The sequence below is a fragment of the Zootoca vivipara genome, chromosome 8 (genome assembly GCF_965207765.1).
Source record: "Zootoca vivipara chromosome 8, rZooViv2.hap1.1, whole genome shotgun sequence".
Taxonomy (NCBI): Eukaryota; Metazoa; Chordata; class Lepidosauria; order Squamata; family Lacertidae; genus Zootoca; species Zootoca vivipara.
In genome coordinates, this window is record NC_142591.1 from 49,358,710 (window position 1) to 49,382,234 (window position 23,525).

At 38.9% G+C, this 23,525-nt stretch overlaps 1 protein-coding gene across 9 annotated transcripts in view; it reads right to left on the bottom strand.

The window, feature by feature from the left end:
• Positions 1-2,175: 2,175 nt before the first annotated feature.
• PCMTD1 (protein-L-isoaspartate (D-aspartate) O-methyltransferase domain containing 1) overlaps positions 2,176-23,525 on the bottom strand; it is a 37,183-nt gene continuing 15,833 nt past the window's right edge. For 5 of the 9 annotated variants that reach the window (XM_035125075.3, XM_035125074.3, XM_035125076.3 and 2 more), the window contains 6 exons: positions 23,066-23,492; positions 20,715-20,817; positions 12,058-12,229; positions 11,083-11,103; positions 5,662-5,785; positions 2,176-4,806 (listed from right to left, as the gene is read on the bottom strand). In XM_035125075.3, the coding sequence (XP_034980966.1) occupies positions 4,436-4,806; positions 5,662-5,785; positions 11,083-11,103; positions 12,058-12,229; positions 20,715-20,817; positions 23,066-23,372 (1,098 nt within the window). In that variant the 5' untranslated portion in view covers positions 23,373-23,492 and the 3' untranslated portion in view covers positions 2,176-4,435. The remainder of the gene's footprint in view (positions 4,807-5,661; positions 5,786-11,082; positions 11,104-12,057; positions 12,230-20,714; positions 20,818-23,065; positions 23,493-23,525) is intronic. The other 4 variants (XM_088675486.1, XM_035125078.3, XM_088675485.1 and 1 more) reach the window with 1 other exon arrangement.

The following is a 23,525-nucleotide window of genomic DNA, read 5'->3' on the forward strand; positions in this document are numbered from 1 at the left end:
CCTTAGCAGAAAGAAGTGCTAACACCATTCTTAGACTATTTAGAAGGAAAGGTGCTGGTTTCCTTCCTATGGCCTTAAAAGTCTTTCAGGCAAAATCTCTGGTCCAACTTCTATACGGTTCACAAATTGGACTCTTTGCCAATTTTAAGATTATGAAAACAGTCCAATAAAAATTTCTCAGATCCCTATTCAGCACCCCTAAGAGCACATCTAATGTAATATTAAGGCAAGAGGCAGGACTGCCCAGAGTTGAATTAAAAGTCTGGGAACAAGCAATATCCCTCTTGTTGAAAATTCATTATAACCCAAAGGGAATGTCATCTCATTTTCTGGCCGCAGCCCCTTATCCACCTTGGCTTACGCAAATTACTAACAAGATCAAACAAATTGGCCTAAACCCAGATGACCTCTTTAATGGTACTTTGAATAAGGCAAACACAATTATTACTCAGAGGCTTTTCGATATTGAACTGCAAAAAGAAGATGCTTTACTCAGAGAACTACAGGTGTCTAAAATCTTGGCCTAATTTGGCAGCTGCCCCATATCTATCCAATATTACTTATGAATCTTATAGATGGGCCTTCTCCAGACCTCGATTTGATGCGATGCCTTCAGCTGTGTTACACAGCAAATTCTTGCGTGTTCCAATCGATGAGCGCTTTTGCCCATGCATGTCCAATAATCTGTTATTCACATTCTTTTATTTTGTGAACTCTATAGTGAAGAACGATCGCGACTCATTTTACCCCTATTATCAAAATTCATACCCTTGCAATATTATCTGGAATTTCCCCCCGAAACATTACGTAAATTCCTTTTGGAAGATTCTTTGAGCTCAGTATCCTACACTGTGGCCAAATTTTGCACCTTAGCTATTAAAAAACGTAAATCTCTTTTATTGTATTATAACAATTTGTCCTGCCCTCCGATGATGATATTGCCGATCTTCTGTTTGGAGTTGTGTTGTTTTGTATTGCTGGGTCTTGCTGTAATAAAACTGACTGACTGACTGACAACATAAGCATATGGCCAGTAACTTTGCTGCTCAATAGATTGCACAACCTGTTACACAAGTGTCCGGTAACATGTGATTCTTCTGCTCTGCAACATTAAAACTCATTCCTCCACTAGTGCAAAAGCTCTTGTACTAGATATTGCATACAGCCAAAGGTCTCATTACCAGAGCAGAAAACAGATTGATCATTTACAGAATTTGGGTAGAATCTAGGGAAGCAAGGCCATCAGAGGGCTCTGGCCAACTTTTGATACACATCCTTACATGTAGATTGAGAATGCTGGTTGGTTTGACCTACTATTCTCTCCACTGTTCTTTCTTACCTCTATTGTTTTTAAACTATTTTGTTATATACATTTTTATCTACAACCAACTGCACATTAATTCATTCATGATGAATGAATGAGTACTGCACACAGAAAGATGGCACACAAGGTTAATTCACCTGTGACAATTATCCTACACTTTCATGTTCATTGAGTGAACATGGTTGTCTGGGAAGAGATGTGCATGCCAATTTTGTTCTAGGTGGACTTCATAGGAACCTGATGATATGTGATATAAGCTGAGAAGAGTATATAGGAGGGGTGGCTAACCTGAGATTCTCAGGTGGACTGCACCTTCCTGATCACTAGCTATTCTGGCTGGGGTTGAGGGGTAATTGGATGTCCATTAACACCTGGAGTCACAGGTTCTCAATGCTTACTATTATCATTTACTCAGTGTTTTGTTTCTAGAAAAAGAGGTGCCGTAAACGCTTCCCTAGTTCTTTTATAGTGGCAATAGTGCCAATGAATTCTGGCTGAAAAAAAGCCCTACGTTTATTCTATTTATATCCACCCTTCTTGCTGAAAGAGGCCCAGTGTGGCAATTACTCTAGAATTCATTCCTTATAGATATGGTACAGAATCCAATCACGGAGTAGCAGCAATCACATCCTCTAGCAAGCCAGTTCATTTCACCTGTGGCTTGTTATAGTTAGTAGTCCTTACGTGATGTCATGACAGGCTATTTTACCTTTTGTCATTTTACACAAATAGCAATATACTGATATAATGATGTTCAAGCTTCCCACCAGTGCTTTCAACTGTGGCATTATATTTTTGAAGTTTTCAATTCTCAAACTTCAGATCACTAAGCAAAAAAGCCAAGCAAAAAGAAACAATAATTGAGTTTTAATCAGCACAAAATCACCAGACATTTTATTGTAATTATGACAAAAGTTTAATTTTGATTCATTTTGCATTTTTATACTTTTAAAAGTAAATATAAATCAAAGGATGTGAAAAAACCCCACAAAGACCAAAGAAACATTGCTTCTGTGACTCCAAAAATTACATAATGCATATTCATAACTACTCTATTATCTATTTGAACAAGAGTACAACAGAATGGAAAAGCACACAAAGTCATTCTTCAAAAGTCTCCTGACTAAAGGTCTCTCCTTGTAAATTCTTTAATATTTTACTCTGAAAACTGAAAAAATATGAATAAATTCCAAAAAGGATGAAATTCCAATACAAGGTACAACTTAAAATTCAGAATGCCTAAAACTTCATTTCTTCTAATAAAATAAAATAAGATGTGCTATAGTCAATGCTCCCCACAGATAAACCTTCAGAACTACTGCAGTAGTTTTACTATAATAGGAAACTCTCTACTTTTTAAAGGTTTTATTGCTGTGAAACAAGGCTGGCATACTTATTTCCAGCAATAAGTATATTTACACATTAGTGTACATTTCCTGCAAACAACTCAACAAGCTAGTTAAACCAGAACTTTTTTATGGAGCTGAATTTTCAGTATTGCAAATATGGAGGTGGGAAATTAGTTGGCAAATTAAAGCATGAAATACAACCTGTTAAGTAAAAATATGTACTTCATAGACAATGACCTATTAAGTTATTCTTTATATTGTTAAGTGGATGCTACAAACCATGACTGCTAGATCAGGTGTTGTTTAACTGGTTTCCATCTATAAACTATCAGGCTCTGAGAATATGTAAAATGCTCACCATATATCCTGATTTTATCTTAAGAATTTTAATTGTTTTATGATATAACTAGATAGTAAATAGTCCCCAAGGAATGCTTTTGATTGGGCCCAAACAAATCAGGTGTCCATAACAGTAGCAGTTTTTACAGCATATCTTGAGCTCCATTTTATTTCATTGATATTTTACACTAAATTATAAAGCTAGTGAAAATTACATAGTCCATCATGCAAAAATTAAAAAAAAATACCAACCCCTTCAAGCAATGCCATTAAATAAACCAGTGAAGCAGTGGGCTGGCAGATGGAATATAGTCAAGCAATGTAAGCATATAAGCTTGCAATGCTACTAATAATTTCCAAAAGGAAGAGTATCAATAGCAAATGTAGGAACTGAATGCCTTGTCTTATCAGAGATAAATAAGTACAGATTCCACTTAAAGTGCACCTGCTTAACCTTTTTTCTTAAAAAAGAAAATCCTACCATTACAGCTATGCAAATAAGCAATACAAGCTAATCTTTTTACATATTCTACTCTATAAAGTAGTAAGTAGTTGAAACCTAAATTACAATCTTTAATATATGAAATATGCTTTCTGTACCATGAACTTTAAAAAAGAAACTAAATGCTTATTCATAAATGCTGGAAAGTCTGAGAAATTGTTGACTATCATCGGCTGGTGTTAAAGAAACGGGGTTGTACTATATTTTTAAAAATTTATATAGTCAACAAAAGTTTTTTAAGGCTCTGAAAGAGAAGCAGTCACTTTTCTTGAGATCTTTTGGCAAGATAATATATAAAATAAAGTGTAGCAGGGCCTACTGACATTTTTGAACTTGAATGTTCATATTTCTTTAAAGCCAGCTCATTCAGTGTCTGCACACAGTTATTGCACTCATGTATTCCTTGGAATACATTCACATCAACACAGTAACGATGATTGTGATACAGCTATGGCAAAAATAAAGATTTCCAATTCAATATGAGATGAACTGCCCATATGTTCAAAAACTTCCTCCAGAGAATTAATGCAGACAGTTCTCATTTGATGTCTGAATGTAGTCATTCAATTATTCACACATATAAAATTTCACCAACTCTCATAAATACAAATTTGTCAGAGCGGAAAAGAGATTTATCACATGCAAACTCTTAATTAGTGCGGTATACTGCTTTGGAATATATTTCTATCAGAGTTAAAAGAGCATTTTTCAAAAGGTAACCAAAAATGAATTGAAAATAGGAGTTTGCTGCTAAGTGCAAGTCCTTGTAGCAAAGTTAAGACAAGTTATGTTTCATTTTATCACTGCACTTTAGTCTTACTGAAAGACCACTGAAATCTGTCCATGTTTTTCTTAGTAAATGCTACATTTCAAGAATAATGGATCTATCAAGTAGGCATTATCACATCTACTTAAAACAAATTATTTTTCTCTATAGTATGTCAAGTACGATTTTAGAGATTCAGGAAGTGGTAGACTCATAATTCTTTCCCGCAATAAATTTATTGGGGGTTCTTCTGGCTTCAAGATTTCACTGTGATCTTTATCATCCTCTTCTTTGTTGTCTTCTTCCATCTTTTCATCTTCTTCACTATCTAGAGGCTGAGGAATGAGCTGATTCCCTACAAACACATAGGTGTTAATCCTGCGCCTACGGCACCGTCTGCGTTTGCGTTTGGGTGGAGGTTTTGGAATAATACCCTTGGCTTGCAACTCATCATTTATATAGTTTCTAAGAGTGCGCCTAATGTAGATCCGAGCCAAGTCCTGTAGATTCCTAACAGCACAGGGGGCTGAAAAGAAAAAGAAAATTAGGTCAAGTTATCTAAGAGCAGTACTGAAAATTGATGGTGAATTTTTAACTAGGCAAAGGAAATAAATAACCTTTGAAAGAAGTAAAGGTAAAAATAATATACTATGAAATGGATGAGAGCTAGAATGCTTTCAATGCCAAAAGATCAGTTATGTTGGCCGGTATCCAGTTAAATACAACTAGATATACAGAGCCAACAGAGTTTTAGATTTATTCTTCCTTGAGCAGTAGTCCCACTGACTCATGCTGCAGTTTTGAAATGGACAGTCAAAAGCACTTTGTTGGTATGGCATGAGGTTTGGCCTGCCCATTTACTGGGGGTGGGTAATAATATCATGTCACCTTTTTATGGCTATCTTGCCCAAAATATGATAGATTACGAGAGAATTTTATCAAAAGAGTGGGGCCATAGAGTTATTATGACGTTCCTTCAAATAGGTCCCCCTAGCCATATATTTTTAAACCAGATCATGTTAAACAGAATGTAGCTCAGTTTATAGGTAATGCTAGGTCAAATAATGATGGACAAGCAAGTTCATGGTGTGAAGATTGCAGCCACTACACTCCCACAGTTCTGCAGCTGCCATGCTACCCAGGGCTAAGGTTTGGTTCAATGTTACATATGAAGTTGGGCTCATGGTTTGTCTCAGCCAGACAAATCATGGGTGGTAGACTAAGAAAAATTGTTGATTACAGCTCATGGTTTGTCTGAAGTGAGAAACACCAAAAGCCAGAGTTCTGATGTAATACATTCCAATATAACTTTAAGAATATTTATGTAAGTATCATCAGTAGCTGTGCCCCAAAGGAAAGACAAGAGTTAAATGGTACTTACGAAGTCCCACAGTATCATTTTTGCTGCTGTCACTCTTGCTTGGCTGCACAAGTGGAGCAAATGAAACAGCAAGGATGTTTTTGCTTTCCCAAGTATTTTGTCCAGTTCTCAGTATTTGGGTTAGCTGCATGGAATCATTTAAGTTTCAGACACAAAACAATTAAATACATGACTTCATCTACACCTGTCCAATTCTCATATGCTGGCCTTGCTCTGACATAACTACAGCTTTACCATCACAAGGCTAAGCATCAGAATCACATGCTTCCTCAGTCAGCGTAGCTGTGAGATCAGAAGCTTTCCCTTGTGTTTTATTAAGTACAGTTTATCTTTTTGACAGAACCTGAACAAACTGTTAGTCTTAAATATGATTACTGAAACAACCTTAGCTTGTTTCAATAAGCCACAGTTAAAATTAATCAGAGTTTGGGGTTCAGATATAATATTAAGCTGTGCTTAATTGAAAATTGAAGTGGAAATATCCAAATCCCTCATGGCAATCTCAGAGGAGGAAGGAAGAGTATGCGAGTCCAACGCCTGCACTGGATTGTTCATGCAACAATAAGTCAAAGTTCATTGTTACATTTGAGATCACTAACCACATTTGGACAGTGATATATTGGTTAAATAAACTGAGATATGACTCTTACGTTCCTGCATGCCATTCCCTGTGCTAGTGTTCGAAACTCCCATTGTTTTAGGCACATTTTGCGACAGGGAATTTCATTAGCGCAAGCAGTTTCTGAGCTCTAGCTGCAGTACTGCACCTAAAATTTCAGATTAAAACTGCAGAGTGGAAGGAAAGGAGGACCCTTTTCTGCCTCCCCATTTCCAGCTTCTCTGAAGACTGGAAAAGAGATCTTCTTAAGAATATAAGGAGGGTGGGCAGGGAAAGGACTAGACCATGTGAAAAATGAACACAATATTTTAGCTGCAGTTCATTCATTTTCAGCTTTGTATTCTTGCTATATATATTTTTTTTAAAAGTGCCTAGACATTTCGTTGTTGCACCCATAACCTAGGCTTAAAGTGTCATTATCTCCTAGCTTTCATATCTCAGTTTCTAACACTGCCCTGCACTCCTATAGCAATCAGACCAGAAGTCTCTAATTAACCATAACTTCCTGCTTCAGCTGAACTGAGAAAATCTTTCAAACTACCCAGGATATTAACTAACTTAAACCATTATTTAAAATATTGCTCTGAAGTTGGCAACTCTAATTTCTTGGTGCGATGAAATAAGGAAGTGCTAGTTGCTTACCTGTACCTTTAGCTCATTGTGTAGTCATCTTTGCACACACACATACAGGTTTTGCACCTGTGCAAAGTGTCTTTCTGGAAGATTCTGCAGCTAGGCTTCAGTTTTGGTAGATATTGCACTACCACCATCAAATTCTTAAACAACACAGAGGCTCAAAATTGAGCAATCTAAAAATTCCAAGACACACTAACCCCTGAAGATGGAAAGGACAGGTTGCGTGCTCACACATATTTTCACTCTCAAGAATTATGATTACAGGAAAGCAACATGTCCGTTTCCTTTGTAGTCTTTGCACAGCTACACACATGGGTAGAGTAACAAGCAGAGTAACAAGCTGTTCCTGAAGGTAGGGGCAGGCACAAAAAACAAGTTGAGCAAGGCCTGTTGGAAGGAGGCACCTACCTGTTGAGACTGTTGAGTCAAGGGTTGCAACTAATGAGACTCTTCTAAGGAAAATGAGAAGCAGCAAGAACCCTCACGGAGTGCTAATAAACCCACTCCAGAACAGGACTGTTGCAAGGTGGCAACAAATTTAAAATACTGAAAAACACACTGTGAGCACAAGCTGAGCAGTGGCTACTGCAGATAAAAACTAAAGTTGGTCTGATGCTGACCAGTTAGAAACACAGTCTGGCAAATTACCAAGGTATGAAATCATTTCCTTTTCTTCTGGATTGAGAAAACCAGGATGAATATAAGGTGGTGAGGGTCAAAGCAAGAAAGAGCAGCTATGGGAAGAAGGGGAGTTGTTGTGCAAGGGTTAGCTATCATGAGTGCATACTGCCACCTGAAAACGGGCCAGAGAAGTGAAGAAGATGCCACCAACAAATCCCTGTCACATAGAAGTGGAGGCTAGAGCACTCAGTGGTGCAACTCCCTAGGAAATGGGTTTTGTTGTCAACATTTCTCTGAATCCCAGACTGCTGCTCAATGTGCACAGTTGGTGCTGAAAGTCTATGCCATTACTAAACTTCCCCATACAAAGGGTAGCAGACATATTAATGGCCCTCCTTACATAAAATAGTGGTTCTTGGTCCCGAGGAAGTCTGTAGGAAGTGAATCTGGACTTCTGGTCCAAACAGCAATTAATCAGTCATCTCTACACCTACAACCGTTATCTAACAGTTGATTATAAGTTCTAGCACCGGGGTACTGATCTTGAAAGATGCATTTGTGGAAGAACAAAGAAAAACCTCTTTGCCCCAAATGTTGATGACATTAAAAGTTAATGCTGATGCTGCCACTACCAAACACTTCAGGGCTGCTGCAGCTAGATGAAAGAAAACCTAACGAATGCTCAATGATTCCTTCAGTGTCAATACCAAGTGAAGCTATCACTGAAAAGAGGAAAGCAAAATAAAAAGAAGTTGGGAGTGTCATTGAATCAGGAGTGAAGAATCATTCATATCAAAGGCAGTAACAGTAAAGCCCCCACTGAAAAATGCAACAGGGATAGATACTGGCATTGAGACTCTTCAGCTTTGATATGGTATCTACGGCAGTAGAGTTACTGTGGGAAAAGTCTGCTGAAACCAATGCAACAACATAGATTTGATCCTGAAGGAAAAACAATCTTCCATACTAAGCGAGAAGTGTGGGAAAAAGTGTGGGAGAAAGCTGCTGGTACCAATTCCTTTATCACCCTCAATAATAACAAGAGCCAGCTGGGATAAGACCTCAGCACTGAGGCTTTATTCACCTTCAGTAATGAAGCAATGGCAGCAGAGACTCTGCAGTGTAAGTTAGACAATTACAATCCCATCACTGAGGTTTTCCACACCACTGTAAATCATCAGCAGATAAATCCGCTGAGATTCACAGCAGCTGATTGAGGTATTTCTCGTCCCTGATATAGAGGTGGGGGCAGCATAGTAGCTGTAGAGCTGGGGCAGTACTGGTTGGGGCTGATGAGTGTTGGAGTCTAGCAACATCTGGAGGGCACCACATTGGCTACCCTTGCGCTGGGATTGACACTGATATAGGCAGTTCTGTATGTGGGAATCTGCAATGGGGTGTTGTGTTTAAAGAGGAGCTCTCTTCTCTTTTTAATGGCATTGGAATGCCTGAAGGCTGTCATCAGAATTGCTGAATCAGCAATGTCTTGGGAGATTAAAAAATAATCGGGTGTCATTGACCACAGGTTTTACACTGGGGGGGGGGCTTAGAAGGGCTGAAGCCCAGGAGCAAAGTGGTCACACCAAAAGTATAGCCAAAACAAAAGGAAAAAAGAAAACTGGAAAACAAATGACTGTTGCATATGGAAAAACATAAAATGAACCTCAGAATAAATTTTTTACTTTAAATAGATGAAAAAATAAGGAAGACTCATAAACACTGAGAAACACTACACACAACAATAAGATATCAAGGCTGAGCAGGATGACAAGAGATGCAAGGGGTTAAAGGAAAGACTGCTTTGGTGTGGGCAAAACCAGGAACTGACTAGGCAAGGAGGAAAAGCATTGAAACCTCTGGGAAGGGTGATTCTGCCTGTGACCACTAAGTGGGTCTTCACTACCCATTCTGAGGGCATCTCTACCCGCATTTGTGAAATAATAATATTGGGGAGTGGGGGAATCTACTTAAGTTATCAAGTCTTCAAAAGATTTCATGTGAGGTGTGCCCTGTGACATGAAAGAAAGAAAAAGAAATAGTAGTAAGTGGAGGAGAGGGAACTTTCCCCCTTAATATATGCATGGGAGAGGGGGGCACATGCCAAAAACTAGAGCCTAGCTATAGTCTTCTCAAAAGAAACTCTGTGGAGGCACAGAACCCATATGTGTGGCTCCACAGAGACTACTCAAAGAACTAGGATTAATTAGATGCCTCCTGGTCTGATTGCTGGTGCCTGCAGTGACTATGTGGAGGCATATGGCTTGCTCATATTTCATCTTAATAAGCCTGGAAATGATTATCCAAACTAAGTCACTGTCTAGTACAGGCATCCCCAAACTTCGGCCCTCCAGATGTTTTGGACTACAATTCCCATCTTCCTTGACCACTGGCCCTGTTAGCTAGGGATCATGGGAGTTGTAGGCCAAAACATCTGGAGGGCTGCAGTTTGGGGATGCCTGGTCTAGTACAGGCATCCCCAAACTTCGGCCCTCCAGATGTTTTGGACTACAATTCCCATCTTCCCTGACCACTGGTCCTGTTAGTGAGGGATCATGGGAGTTGTAGGCCAAAACATCTGGAGGGCCGCAGTTTGGGGATGCCTGGTCTAGTACTTCTCACCTTGAGAAAAAGAAGAGAACATATTTTTAACTGGCGGAACAGGGAGCCTACATTTATTGTGTTACATTCAAACATATTTCACATAATTCCCAGTTTACATTTAGAAACACTTTATGTATTCTTGCTAATTTTAAAAAGGTTTACAGGTCTACATTAATTTGTAGGGTTGATGTAAACATAGAAAACTCAGCTACTTTTTGAATGTTTTAATACAATTATATCATTGACTGAAATCTGATGCATGCAAATCCATGAATTGCCCAGGACAAGGAGTATTTAAATACATATATTAATATGCACAATATCCAGAAATTAAAGAGGTATAATTAAAACTAGTTGTGTATATTTAATGGGGGGGAAAGGAAGGATAAGTGTTCACATTGCTGAGAGCGCACAAATTTGCTTAAGAGGCCCTCCTTTGGTGTTTTCCAAGCATGGAATTAGAAGACACAATTACAGCAGTTTTCATGATTGGTTTTTAAATTCCTCAATACTTTATATATTAAAGATCTGTTAAGTCAGCATTACCTGTGCAATTTTCCCTGCAAACATGTTAAGCTTGCAATCCTCTGGGCAGATCAGAAATACAACTATTTATTTTGAAAGCCTTTGCTTCAGTCCAGTGTTGTTTTTCCTTAATGGATAGCTATCAATGATTACTGAACAAGAGTGGTATGATGTAAACCTCTCAATTTAAAAAGCATCTATGCTTCCTTAAAATATAGTAATAGAATGAGCTGTTTCGTGTATTGAGGAGAAATTATAAAGTTGTTATATAATATTTAATTGATGAGCATTCTTATTCTAAAGGTATTTGGTAACTTATTGAGCAAGGCAGGCTTCTTAGGGATACTGTCAGCTTGAGCAAGTCATGTATCAGTGTACCTACACATCCCCATCTGTAAAATGGAGATAATTATACTCACCGTAGAAAAGCCCTTTGATATCTATGAATGAAAAATAAGTACTAAGTATTATTGTATCACTAAACGTTTCATGCTTTTCAAAACATTCTGTCCTTGACTGAAAAGGAAAGAGAAAGAAATGTCCCAGTTTGCTGGTCACTGAGCATTACACTGTGCTTTAAAACATATATTCACTCTGAGTCCATAGTTTCTAGTTTGTCTGGATTTTTTTAAGGACCAATTTCTGAACTACTGATGGGTGCACTTACCTGTTGGCTAGATCCCTTGGTACTCCTGCTAACAAGTAAATAATGAAATCATGCAAGACTTATCGGATGATCTGCATGTCCCGAGCAATTACTTTATTCAAACATTAGCAAAGCAGTGTGGGATCCAGTCACAGGAAAGTCAAAGTTATGCTATTTTGATAACATTACCATAGCTATCTAAAGCTCAGTTTAAGAGATTAACTGAACAACGCTGAACATAAAACAGTAGTAGCACTGAAAGAGTAGCAGTCACTAATCAAAGTGCATTCTTAAACAGGCTGAACTGCAGCATGATGTTGCCTTGATAACAATGTTAATTTAAGAGCAGGGATAGGTAGCTTGTCTGAAGGAAGGATAGAGGACCCCTGTACATATAAGCTTTTTGTTGTTATGAAAACATGAATTGGCTACTCAGTTTCTGTGGCACAACAATGTCACATAATCAGAGGAGAGCTCTGTCAGAAAAAAATTGACTCAAGGCCAGGGATGGTCCTAATAAGCTATAATGTGCACAACTGGGATCTCTGGAAGTCAAAGGAAAGAGAAGAGTGAGATTATGTGGTCTATTGTTTAGATGTTGCTATTCTCTGCTTTAAGGTTTACAAAATACCTTTGTATTCACTGTACTGAGGCAATTGACATTAAGAAAGTCATTACAAGTCCACACACAAGAGAACTAATTTTTATCTGTTACAACTAAACACACATGACAAACATACTTAATCACCTGATCTTCAATAGGCATAACTAGAATGCCTCCAATTTTCAATAATATTTTCATGTAGTTCTCATGATCTTTTTGTACGCCAGCTCCGCAGTAAATCCGGTCATATTGATGACTATCTGATGAGATTTGCAAGCAGTTGCCAACTACAAAGGCAGGTTCGCAAAATTCAAATCTGTGGATAAAACAAACATTTCATGTTTTTATAGATACTATTATAGAAAAACACTAAATTGCACTTAAAATTGCACTTTTTAGTTGTCTTTTGGCAAATGAGAGAAATTTGAGAACTAATGAGAATTCAGCGGGAATATGGACAGTTTATTGTAATGAATAGCAATTACTGCAATTGCATTATCTTGATGGTATACAGTACTTTGATTTACAATGAACACAATACATCTACATTTATTATAGCCAAATTTCAGTTACAGGTGCACACTCTAAGTTTCATTCATTTCACTGGACTTAAGTCTCTGAATGTGTTTTACTTACATATAAATTTAAATTCAAATATATACACATTGCCTTTAGTTGACAAGATCACTTTATAAGAATTCATAACATGTAGTTCATATTGAAAACGTTGCCTAGTTATATGCACTGGGTCAGCGAGAACTCTGCAGTTCCACTCCTCAGAAAAACTTTTCAAATAATTCAACATGAAGAAATCCTGCCTTGCCCCATTCTTAACGATCTGTCAATATATGGCAAAAATCTTCATTTTTTAAAAGAATTTTGGGCCTGTGTCAACTCCTCTTAGTTTTTAATCTGCTGAGGGATAAAAAAAAACCTCTAAGGATTTTGATGATACTGTCTCTGGATCTTGTTTTACTTGTTGCTCCTATTATTATTTGTTCTGTTTTGCCACTTCTGATTTTTTAACTCTTTTTAGCTGTGACAAGGAGAATCTGAAACAAGGTATTGCAGCATGGAGTGCTGCTGTTCAAGTTTCCAGCCACTCCACTCCCATTGCCACCCTATCCCATTTCTCCAACTTGCCCTCTGAACAGTTATCATTCAATCCCAATTGAGCATGACTAGTCATCACTGGGGCCCCTTGTACATGATTGGTACCATTTTGACTAGAGAAGTAAGTTTGTTTGTTTTTTAAATAGATTTTAGATTAAAGCTTAAAATAAGATATACAAATATTAATATCAACTACTGAATATCTTCTTTCAATACAAAAAAGAAACTAGCTAATATAAATAAAAACAAAAAGAGAAGAAGATAAAAAATAAAAGAATAAAAAGAGAGAGAAAGAGGCAGGGCTTCCAATTCTTTGTCAGCTACACATAAAAAATTATTCAAAACTACAACTCCCATCACCCCCGACAACTGACCATGTTGACTGGAGCTGATGGGAATTGTAGTTCAACACCTGGAGTGCACCACATCAGCTACCTCTGCCCTAGATTCATATGATGTGAGAAATCCACAAAAGGATAGAGCTACTATTATTTATATAAAGGCAGAAGAAAGGCACAAGGTCACTGGGAGGTGCACCAAGCACAGATACGAGCCAATTAAAAAACCAAAAAGCGCAAAACCATTTTCTCCATTTCATCCTTTCATTTTCCACCTACATGCATGCAGCTTGAGGTATCAGAATTTACACTGGGTATGCTGTAACTTCACTACATAGCTCTAATCTGAAGTCACTTATTGCCACAAATGATCTCCTTCCCATACTCTTTTGTTATGTGTGTTGAAAGTGATTTACAGTTCTAACATGAATTATCTTCAAGAACTGTACAAAAATCCTCTTCTATGTACCATATACAGTGGTAAAGGTAAAGGTAAAGGTAAAGGGACCCCTGACCATTAGGTCCAGTTGTGGGGGTTGCGTGCTCTGGGGTTGCGTGCTCATCTCGCATTATTGGCCGAGGGAGCCGGCGTATAGTTTCCAGGTCATGTGGCCAGCATGACAAAGCCACTTCTGGCGAACCAGAGCAGCACACGGAAACGCCATTTACCTTCCCGCTGTAGCGGTTCCTATTTATCTACTTGCATTTTGATGTGCTTTCGAACTGCTAGGTTGGCAGGAGCTGGGAGCGAGCAACGGGAGCTCATCCCACCACAGGGATTCGAACCACTGACTTTCTGATCAGCAAGCCCTAGGCTCAGTGGTTTAACCCACAGAGCCACCTGGCTGGTAAAGAACTTAATTTGTTCCGGAGATCCGTTCTTAACCTGAAACTGTTCTTAACCTGAAGCACCACTTTAGCTAATGAGGACTCCTGCTGCTGCCGCGCTGCGAAGCACGATTTCTGTTCTCATCCTGAAGCAAAGTTCTTAACCTGAGGTACTATTTCTGGGTTAGCGGAGTTTGTAACCTGAAGCGTTTGTAACCTGAGGTACCACTGTATAAAATTGACCATTCTTGTTTAGGAAAGATTATGTTTGTTAGGCATGTAACAGAGAATGGATGATTTTTTTAAAAAAAAATTAGATTGTTCTTAGCTGCCTTGGATACAGTCTATACAAGAATGTACAACACTAGAATAGCTGTATCTGTGATACATTTGTGCCATTTTCAGTGCTTATGACAGAAGCAAGAGCATGCCGAAAGGGAATGGCAATGTAGCCCATCTTTGTGCCCACATCCTGAACTTTCCTAAATATACAGTCCTAATTTTTTCAAGTATACTGTACAATTCCTAATAATGCTGTATCTAATTTTTTACTCTGACCAATATGAACTTATATGCTTTATGAAACACCAACACACATTTCAACAGATGCTACTATACCAGTATAGCCATTGTGATGCAACCAATAATTAAATCCTCCCACAAAACAGATTATTTAGCAACATGACCTTTACTGTGCCTTAAAACTCTACTGAAAAATAATCAACTTACACTGCAAAAAGTCCATAGTTCAAATGTTTGGACCTATTATTTATCCACACATTGTATTTGCTCCTTGCCTTCTTAAGAAATTTGAAAAAGAGCTATTCAGCTCAATCCTAATATATATAAGCAATATAAGCATGCTCAGGATTTGCAGTCTAGTGCTGGAAACCTAGACATGTGTCCTTTTTTAATCTTCTAAAAGCAATGATTTGTAAGAAATTTTCAAATCAAATCTGTGTTCAGCAGTTTATAAAATGTTTCAAAGACATTAGTACAGTGTTAAGTTTATGTGGTGTTAATAATCATTATTTGTTGTTGTTTAGTCGTTTAGTCGTGTCCGACTCTTCGTGACCCCATGGACCATAGCACGCCAGGCACTCCTGTCTTGCACTGCCTCCCGCAGTTTGGTCAAACTCATGTTCGTAGCTTCGAGAACACTGTCCAACCATCTTGTCCTCTGACGTCCCCTTCTCCTAGTGCCCTCCATCTTTCCCAACATCAGGGTCTTTTCCAAGGATTCTTCTCTTCTCATGAGGTGGCCAAAGTATTGGAGCCTCAGCTTCACGATCTGTCCTTCCAGGGAGCACTCAGGGCTGATTTCCTTAAGAATGGATAGGTTTGATCTTCTTGCAGTCCATGGGACTCTCAAGAGTCTCCTCCAGCACCATAATTCAAAAGCATCAATTCTTCGGCGATCAGCCTTCTTTATGGTCCAGCTCTCACTTCCATACATCACTACTGGGAAAACCATAGCTTTAACTATACGGACCTTTGTCGGCAAGGTGATGTCTCTGCTTTTTAAGATGCTGTCTAGGTTTGTCATTGCTTTTCTCCCAAGAAGCAGGCGTCTTTTAATTTCGTGACTGCTGTCACCATCTGCAGTAATCAAGGAGCCCAAGAAAGTAAAATCTCTCACTGCCTCCATTTCTTCCCCTTCTATTTGCCAGGAGGTGATGGGACCAGTGGCCATGATCTTGGTTTTTTTGATGTTGAGCTTCAGACCATATTTTGCGCTCTCCTCTTTCACCCTCATTAAAAGGTTCTTTAATTCCTCCTCGCTTTCTGCCATCAAGGTTGTGTCATCTGCATATCTGAGGTTGTTGATATTTCTTCCGGCAATCTTAATTCCGGCTTGGGATTCATCTAGTCCAGCCTTTCGCATGATGAATTCTGCATATAAGTTAAATAAGCAGGGAGACAATATACAACCTTGTCGTACTCCTTTCCCAATTTTGAACCAATCAGTTGTTCCATATCCAGTTCTAACTGTAGCTTCTTGTCCCACATAGAGATTTCTCAGGAGACAGATGAGGTGATCAGGCACTCCCATTTCTTTAAGAACTTGCCATAGTTTGCTGTGGTCGACACAGTCAAAGGCTTTTGCATAGTCAATGAAGCAGAAGTAGATGTTTTTCTGGAACTCTCTAGCTTTCTCCATAATCCAGCGCATGTTTGCTATTTGGTCTCTGGTTCCTCTGCCCTTTCGAAATCCAGCTTGCACTTCTGGGAGTTCTCGGTCCACATACTGCCTAAGCCTGCCTTGTAGAATTTTAAGCATAACCTTGCTAGCGTGTGAAATGAGCGCAATAGTGCGGTAGTTGGAGCATTCTTTGGCACTGCCCTTCTTTGGAATTGGGATGTAGACTGATCTTCTCCAATCCTCTGGCCATTGCTGAGTTTTCCAAACTTGCTGGCATATTGGGTGTAGCACCTTAACAGCATCATCTTTTAAAATTTTAAATAGTTCAGCTGGAATATCATCACTTCCACTGGCCTTGTTATTAGCAGTGCTTTCTAAGGCCCATTTGACTTCACGCTCCAAGATGTCTGGCTCAAGGTCAGCAACCACACTACCTGGGGTGTACGAAACCTCCATGTCTTTCTGGTATAATTCCTCTGTGTATTCTTGCCACCTCTTCTTGATGTCTTCTGCTTCTGTTAGGTCCTTACCAGTTTTGTCCTTGATTATGGTAATCTTTGTACGAAATGTTCCTTTCATATCTCCAATTTTCTTGAACAGATCTCTGGTTTTCCCCATTCTATTGTTTTCCTCTATTTCTTTGCATTGCTCATTTAAGAAGACCCTCTTGTCTCTCCTTGCTGTTTTTTGGAAATCTGCATTCAGTTTCCTGTATCTTTCCCTATCTCCCTTGCATTTTGCTTGCCTCCTCTCCTCCGCTATTTGTAAGGCCTCGTTGGACAGCCATTTTGCTTTCTTGCATTTCCTTTTCCTTGGGATGGTTTTCGTTGCTGCCTCCTGTATAATGTTACGAGCCTCCATCCATAGTTCTTCAGGCACTCTGTCCACCAAATCTAAATCCTTAAACCTGTTCCTCACTTCCACTGTGTATTCATAAGGGATTTGATTCAGATTGTATCTTACTGGCCCAGTGGTTTTTCCTACTTTCTTCAGTTTAAGCTGGAATTTTGCTATAAGAAGCTGATGATCTGAGTTACAGTCAGCTCCAGGTCTTGTTTTTGCTGATTGTATAGAGCTTCTCCATCTTTGGCTGCAGAGAATATAATCAATCTGATTTCGATGCTGCCCATTTGGTGATATCCATGTGTAGAGTCGTCTCTTGTGTTGTTGGAAGAGAGTGTTTGTGATGACCAGCTTGTTCTCTTGACAGAACTCTATTAGCCTTTGCCCTGCTTCATTTTGAACTCCAAGGCCAAACTTGCCAGTTGTTCCTTTTATCTCTTGATTCCCTACTTTAGCATTCCAATCCCCTGTAATGAGAAGAACATCCTTCTTTGGTGTCATTTCTAGAAGGTGTTGTAGGTCTTCATAGAATTGGTCAATTTCACTTTCTTCAGCTCCAGTAGTTGGTGCATAAACTTGGATTACTGTGATGTTAAAAGGTCTGCCTTGGATTCGTATCGAGATCATTCTGTCATTTTTGAGATTGCATCCCATTACAGCTTTTGCCACTCTTTTGTTGACTATGAGGGCCACTCCATTTCTACTACAGGATTTTTGCCCACAGTAGTAGATATGATAGTCACCCGAACGGAATTCGCCCATTCCCTTCCATTTTAGTTCACTGATGCCCAGGATGTCGATATTTATTCTTGTCATCTCATTTTTGACCACATCCAGCTTACCTCCACTCATGGTTCTTACATTCCAGGTTCCTATGCAATATTTTTCTTTACAGCATCGGACTTTCCTTTCGCTTCCAGGCATATCCGCAACTGAGCGTCCTTTCGGCTTTGGCCCAGCCGCTTCATCAGCTCTGAATCTACTTGTACTTGTCCTCCGCTCTTCCTCAGTAGCATGTTGGACGCCTTCCGACCTGAGGGGCTCATCTTCCAGCGTCATAACTTTTATATGCCTGTTGTCTTTGTCCATGGAGTTTTCTTGGCAGGGATACTGGAGTGGCTTGCCAGTTCCTTCTCCAGGTGGATCACGTTTAGTCAAAACTCTCCACTATGACCTGTCCATCTTGGGTGGCCCTGCATGGCATAGCTCATAGCTTCTCTGAGTTATTCAAGCCCCTTCGCCACGACAAGGCATTGATCCATGAAGGGGAATAATCATTATAATCCATGCTTATTCATAGGAATCAAATACTTCAATAACTTTAAATACCTACCAAAGTTAAGAAAACTCCCTTCCAATAGCCACACAGCTGCACCAATGACTGAGGCCCTAACACTGGGCATCTAGCACAGTGGTGAGTAGTAGTATGGGGCTATCTCAGGTGGATCAGATTGGAGACTTCTCCCTGGTCCAGTCTTTTGGTATAAATTAGTGCCCAATATGTTTGAAGTCCTAGTGCTCATTTAGGCTTGCACAAATTGGACAAGGTAGTTTGGGTCCTTTTGTGGCTTTGGAATAATGCATGGGTATCATCAAGGTGGGGGGAAAGTCTTGTGGATGAAAAGTTTACTGACAGATCATATTCATCTTTGAAACCTGTAAATACTCTTCAGGTGAAGTAGTAGTAATGACATTGCCCCATACAATCATGTAAATTATTTTGATGACTGAAAAGATTCAGAATCTGATAGAATCTGGATTTCTTTAAATTTATTCTACCAGATGGATTTCTCCTATGCAAGTATCAATTCTGAAAAAGCCAACGCAGTAGAAGCCTTTAAAAAAAAAAATTCTTCACTGTTAGGCTTCTGTGTTCCTGGAAGCATTTTTCTTAATTTTTTTTTAAAAAAAATTCAGGGGAAGATGAAATTAATGCCTCCAGTAGGACCCTGGGCAAGTCACTTTGATATGCACACACATGCAGACACAGTGGGATTGTTCAATATTAAAGCAGTACAAAAAACCAAACAAAATAAGCTCTTGCTGAAATTGCTTAAAACAAGTGAACCTGTAGTTTGCCTTCTACTAATGGCAGAATTTAGAAATGGTAGGTATCCACCTTCTTTGATAATTCATACTTTAGTTGTAAAATGGTACATTCTTGCCACATAAATGGGATGAAGAACCTTTCTTCGTACAACAGCAGAACTTCCCTAGCCTTCACTGAGTTGTCAGAACTAAAATGCATTGCTTGAAGAATAAAGAGACCAAATTTCCTTCCCTGTTGGCAGTATAATCAATTTAGTTTACACCCATAAGACTTACCCCCGTAGTTAGTACAGTGGTACCTCTAGTTGCGGACACAATCTGTTCCGGGGTGCCATTGCACCCCCAAAAGTCCTCAACTAGAGCGCCTCTTGGGCGCATGTGTGCAGCGTGTTCAAGTGCTTCTGCACGTGCGAAGCACACAGATCATTTTTGCGCATGCGCGAAGTGCGCAGAACGCTTCTGTGCGTGCGGTGAAACCCGGAAGTATACATTTCTGGGTTTGCCGCATTTGCAAGCTGAAGACACAACATGAACCTAACGCAACACTTGGTATGACCGTACTATCCGTACCGTTGCGGGGATTCGAACCTCCGATCGACAAGCCCAAGGCTCAGTGGTTTACACTACAGTGCCACCCGCGTCCCTGTCACATAGGTACTACAATTTAAAAATATTTTCAAATTTTCAAATATGTTATATAGTCCAATCTGAAGCTCAGTTATATTTAGAGACACAGTACTCTTCTACTATAACAATCTAGTTTATTCCTGATATGTGAAAAAGCATACTCAGAAATCTGAACACAGGACTGGAGTGGGGAAAGATATGGCAAAGGATTGACAGATCACCTTAATCAGCAATAGATATAGCAAAGACACATCTATGTGAGTAAAAGAACACATTGAAAGAGAGGTCACAATTACTGATAATGAAGCAGGCATGATTAAGCTTTTTCAGCCCAACGGTTGCATTATCTTATGGGTAACCTTTCTGGGAGCTAGAGGCAAAAAAGTAGGTGGAACAAAACTATGACTCTTACCTTTGTACATCAGGCTACATTCCAACCACACAAGGTTCAGAAGATTCTACACACACAAACCCCTCAGCCTCTCTATCCAGGAAAGCAAGAGACTTTATTACAATTCAAGAATACAGCCCAACCAGGCAAAAGCAGTTCTTGAGAGTGCAGCCTGGGGGCTAGATAGAGGGGCCTGGAAATATGCATTTGGCCCTCAGTTTCCCATCCCTGTGATAAAGCCCCCACTCATTATAATGGAAAATCCAGATACCCATCTCCATATTTTGAAAACTTCACAATTTAAAATTGTATTGCAAACTTGTGTGAAATACTATGTGGTATTGGTATGACCATATTATTTAATACCATAGGTTTCCTTTAAAAATCCCAGAAAAATAGGTATGCTTTAATTCCGCCATACAATAACTGTTTACAGCCACAAAATGAGCCAAGCAGACAATATACTTACTTATCAAAACTATCACTATATTTTATGAAGCTCTCCAGTTTTTCCTTGGCATATTCCACCACATCTGAATGAAGTTCTATTCCATGATTTATTCCAAAAGGGCCTGTAAATTAAAAATCAGCAGCAATTTAAGTCTCACTAAATCAAAAAGTGCCTTGTATATAAAGGTGGACATTTGATATGAACACTAAGCAACTTTAAGACAGTACAGTATTCGGGAAGTGAAGAAATGTGAGGAGAAAAAGAGGGGGGAGGGGGAGGGGAGAGACAGAAGGAAGGGACTGTTTAATGAAACTCTTTGTCCTATCCAAAACCCTAGTTTCAAGCTGAAAGAGTTTAACAAGGAAATTTCAGCACAGCTCTAGTATTCCCCCCTCCGGTCACATGGCTGGCACCTGCTGGGCTCATTGGTTTGTTCCTTATGCTTTTCTGCTCTCATGCTTGGATCCTGATGAAACTACACTGATTCCTGGCCATGCCCCTCTGTGCTTCAGAATGTGTGACCAGGTTGGTAAAAATGATGCATCCAACTTAGAGCTAATGGTTCCTGCTAGGCCATAAAATGAAGTGTGGGGGGGGGGAGGTGTGTATTTGAAAAGGCTTTCAACCCCAAAGCTGCAATATGTGTTCATAATGGACAGATTTTAATTATGTATTTCATCTAGGATGACAACAACGATGTGATCATTTATACATACTACCTTGAAATGTTTAACTATAAAGGACCAGTTTTATTCTCCCTTTGCAGATAGCTTAATTATGGGATGGTTCCCACACTACATTTTCCTTCCCAATTGCTGCTATTCACATGCCTGTGACAGTGTGAAGAAATGCAAGTAAAAACCAAGCTGGAGACAGACATAACCAGAAATAATGTCTACAGTCACACAGCAGTATCTTTCAAAGTACTGAGATTGTGTCAGTTCCTGCAACTTTATCCAGCGCAATATTCAAGTGTTGGTCAAGGATCTGGAAGCCCATGTTTAGCAAACAGTTTAGAAAGGTTGTCAACACATAACTTGCTCAAAATCTTTCTACCAGAAGAGCTGTTTAATTATGACACTTGCTTTAGAAGAGAAATTTGAAGTATGCCGGTTTCCTGTTATGTCATCTTTCGGAGAAGGCATCTGCAAATATCAGGTACTCTACAGCAGTGCAAGCTACATGGGAATTGAGTTGATACCAGCACTGATCACTGCTAATGCAAATAAACTAGCAGAACAGCAGAGGCAGAATAGTAGCTAAACCATCCACCATAGCTCAAACTTTCACACTTGCCAGTAGTTTAATACCTTCCTGTTCAACTTTCCAGGTTGCTGGATGAGTTGCCATCTAAAACTGCTCATAAGAATATGCACCCATGTGTATATGTACTTCAATACACGCACCTTTGAAACAATGCTCCATTACTAGCAACGAAATGATTTATGGATTTAAAGTTCAGGAGATGCTTGGGAAAGGTAACGGAACATTTAATTACTTGGATAAAGTTACAGAATCTCATGCCATGGACAATTTAACCAATCTATCAAGAAAAAAGTATAAATTTGGTCAATACTGCATTAAGCGAAGAGGTATTTTATTCCCCAGAAGAGGGAGCAGTGAGTTGACAGTCTTACTCCTGCTTTCTCTAGAATGAATAATAATTATCAGGGATTTCCCCATGTCATCTAAAGATTGACTTAATTATTTGTTAGTTTCATTAATAGTTTTAATAACTTTTTTTTAAAAAAAACACTATTCAGAACAAAACTGCATGGAATGCAAGAGATCCATGGCTAGACTCTATTTCCACTTTTGGCTAAACCATCTGCAGAAGCTCTCAAATTTGAATCAGAACTGAGATGCTCGGAATATAACATTCCTTTTCTGATCTATATCCCTGACATATGATTTGCCATAATGATAACACAAGAGGTACTACCAGCACAGAAAGAATTAATGTCCAAATCCTACTGCTCTACCCAGTTTCTTTGAACTAGCAGCATTGGAAATCCAATCTCAGATCTCCCATATCTCATGTTGTTTTGCCCTAAGTAAGAATGCATCAAGTGAAATACTCAACTCTCATTTCTGAAATAGCGAAATCATAAATAAAACACAAGTTAAGAAGTGAGGAATCAAAAAGAAAAGAGCAAAAGGTGGAGGTTCTTGAGTAATATTTTAAGGCATTGAAGTCAATTGTACATTAAGTACAATTCATCTGGAAAACTTCCTGCTAAAGTGCTATGAAGCTAAATGACAGTTGTGCATGCACACAGTTGGAAAACTGAGATTCTTAATAAATTTCATCTGCCATAAAACATATATTATTAACATTTTTTAAAAAAAAGAAAAGAAAAAAGAATTACCTAATATTAATCCCACCATTGTGCTTAAATAGCCGGTTCCACTACCCAGATTAAGAAAAGACAATCCTGGCTGAAGTTTCAAAGCTTCCATGACTTCAGAATAAATGCAAGGGGCTGATAAATGTATATTTCCATGCTTCCAAGCCAAATCTTTATATGCATTATCCCTATAGCCTTCCAGGTAGTAGTCACCACGATCAATAGCTCTGAAGGCTTGCTCCACTCTGTCAGTGCGAATATATTGTGCTTCTTTCAAGTTATCAATTAAATCATCATTGTCTTCTCCTGCACTCACAGCTCCTCCCATGACGATTTTCTATAACAATTCAATTAACTTCGACAACACATTGGCAGGCCCTTGTTTGATGTTTCCATGTAGAAGGGAATCCAATCCTGTCAGGTTCAATACTGCTTTGCAAGAAGAATCCTAAAAGTTTTAAGAGGAAATGCTTTTATTTTC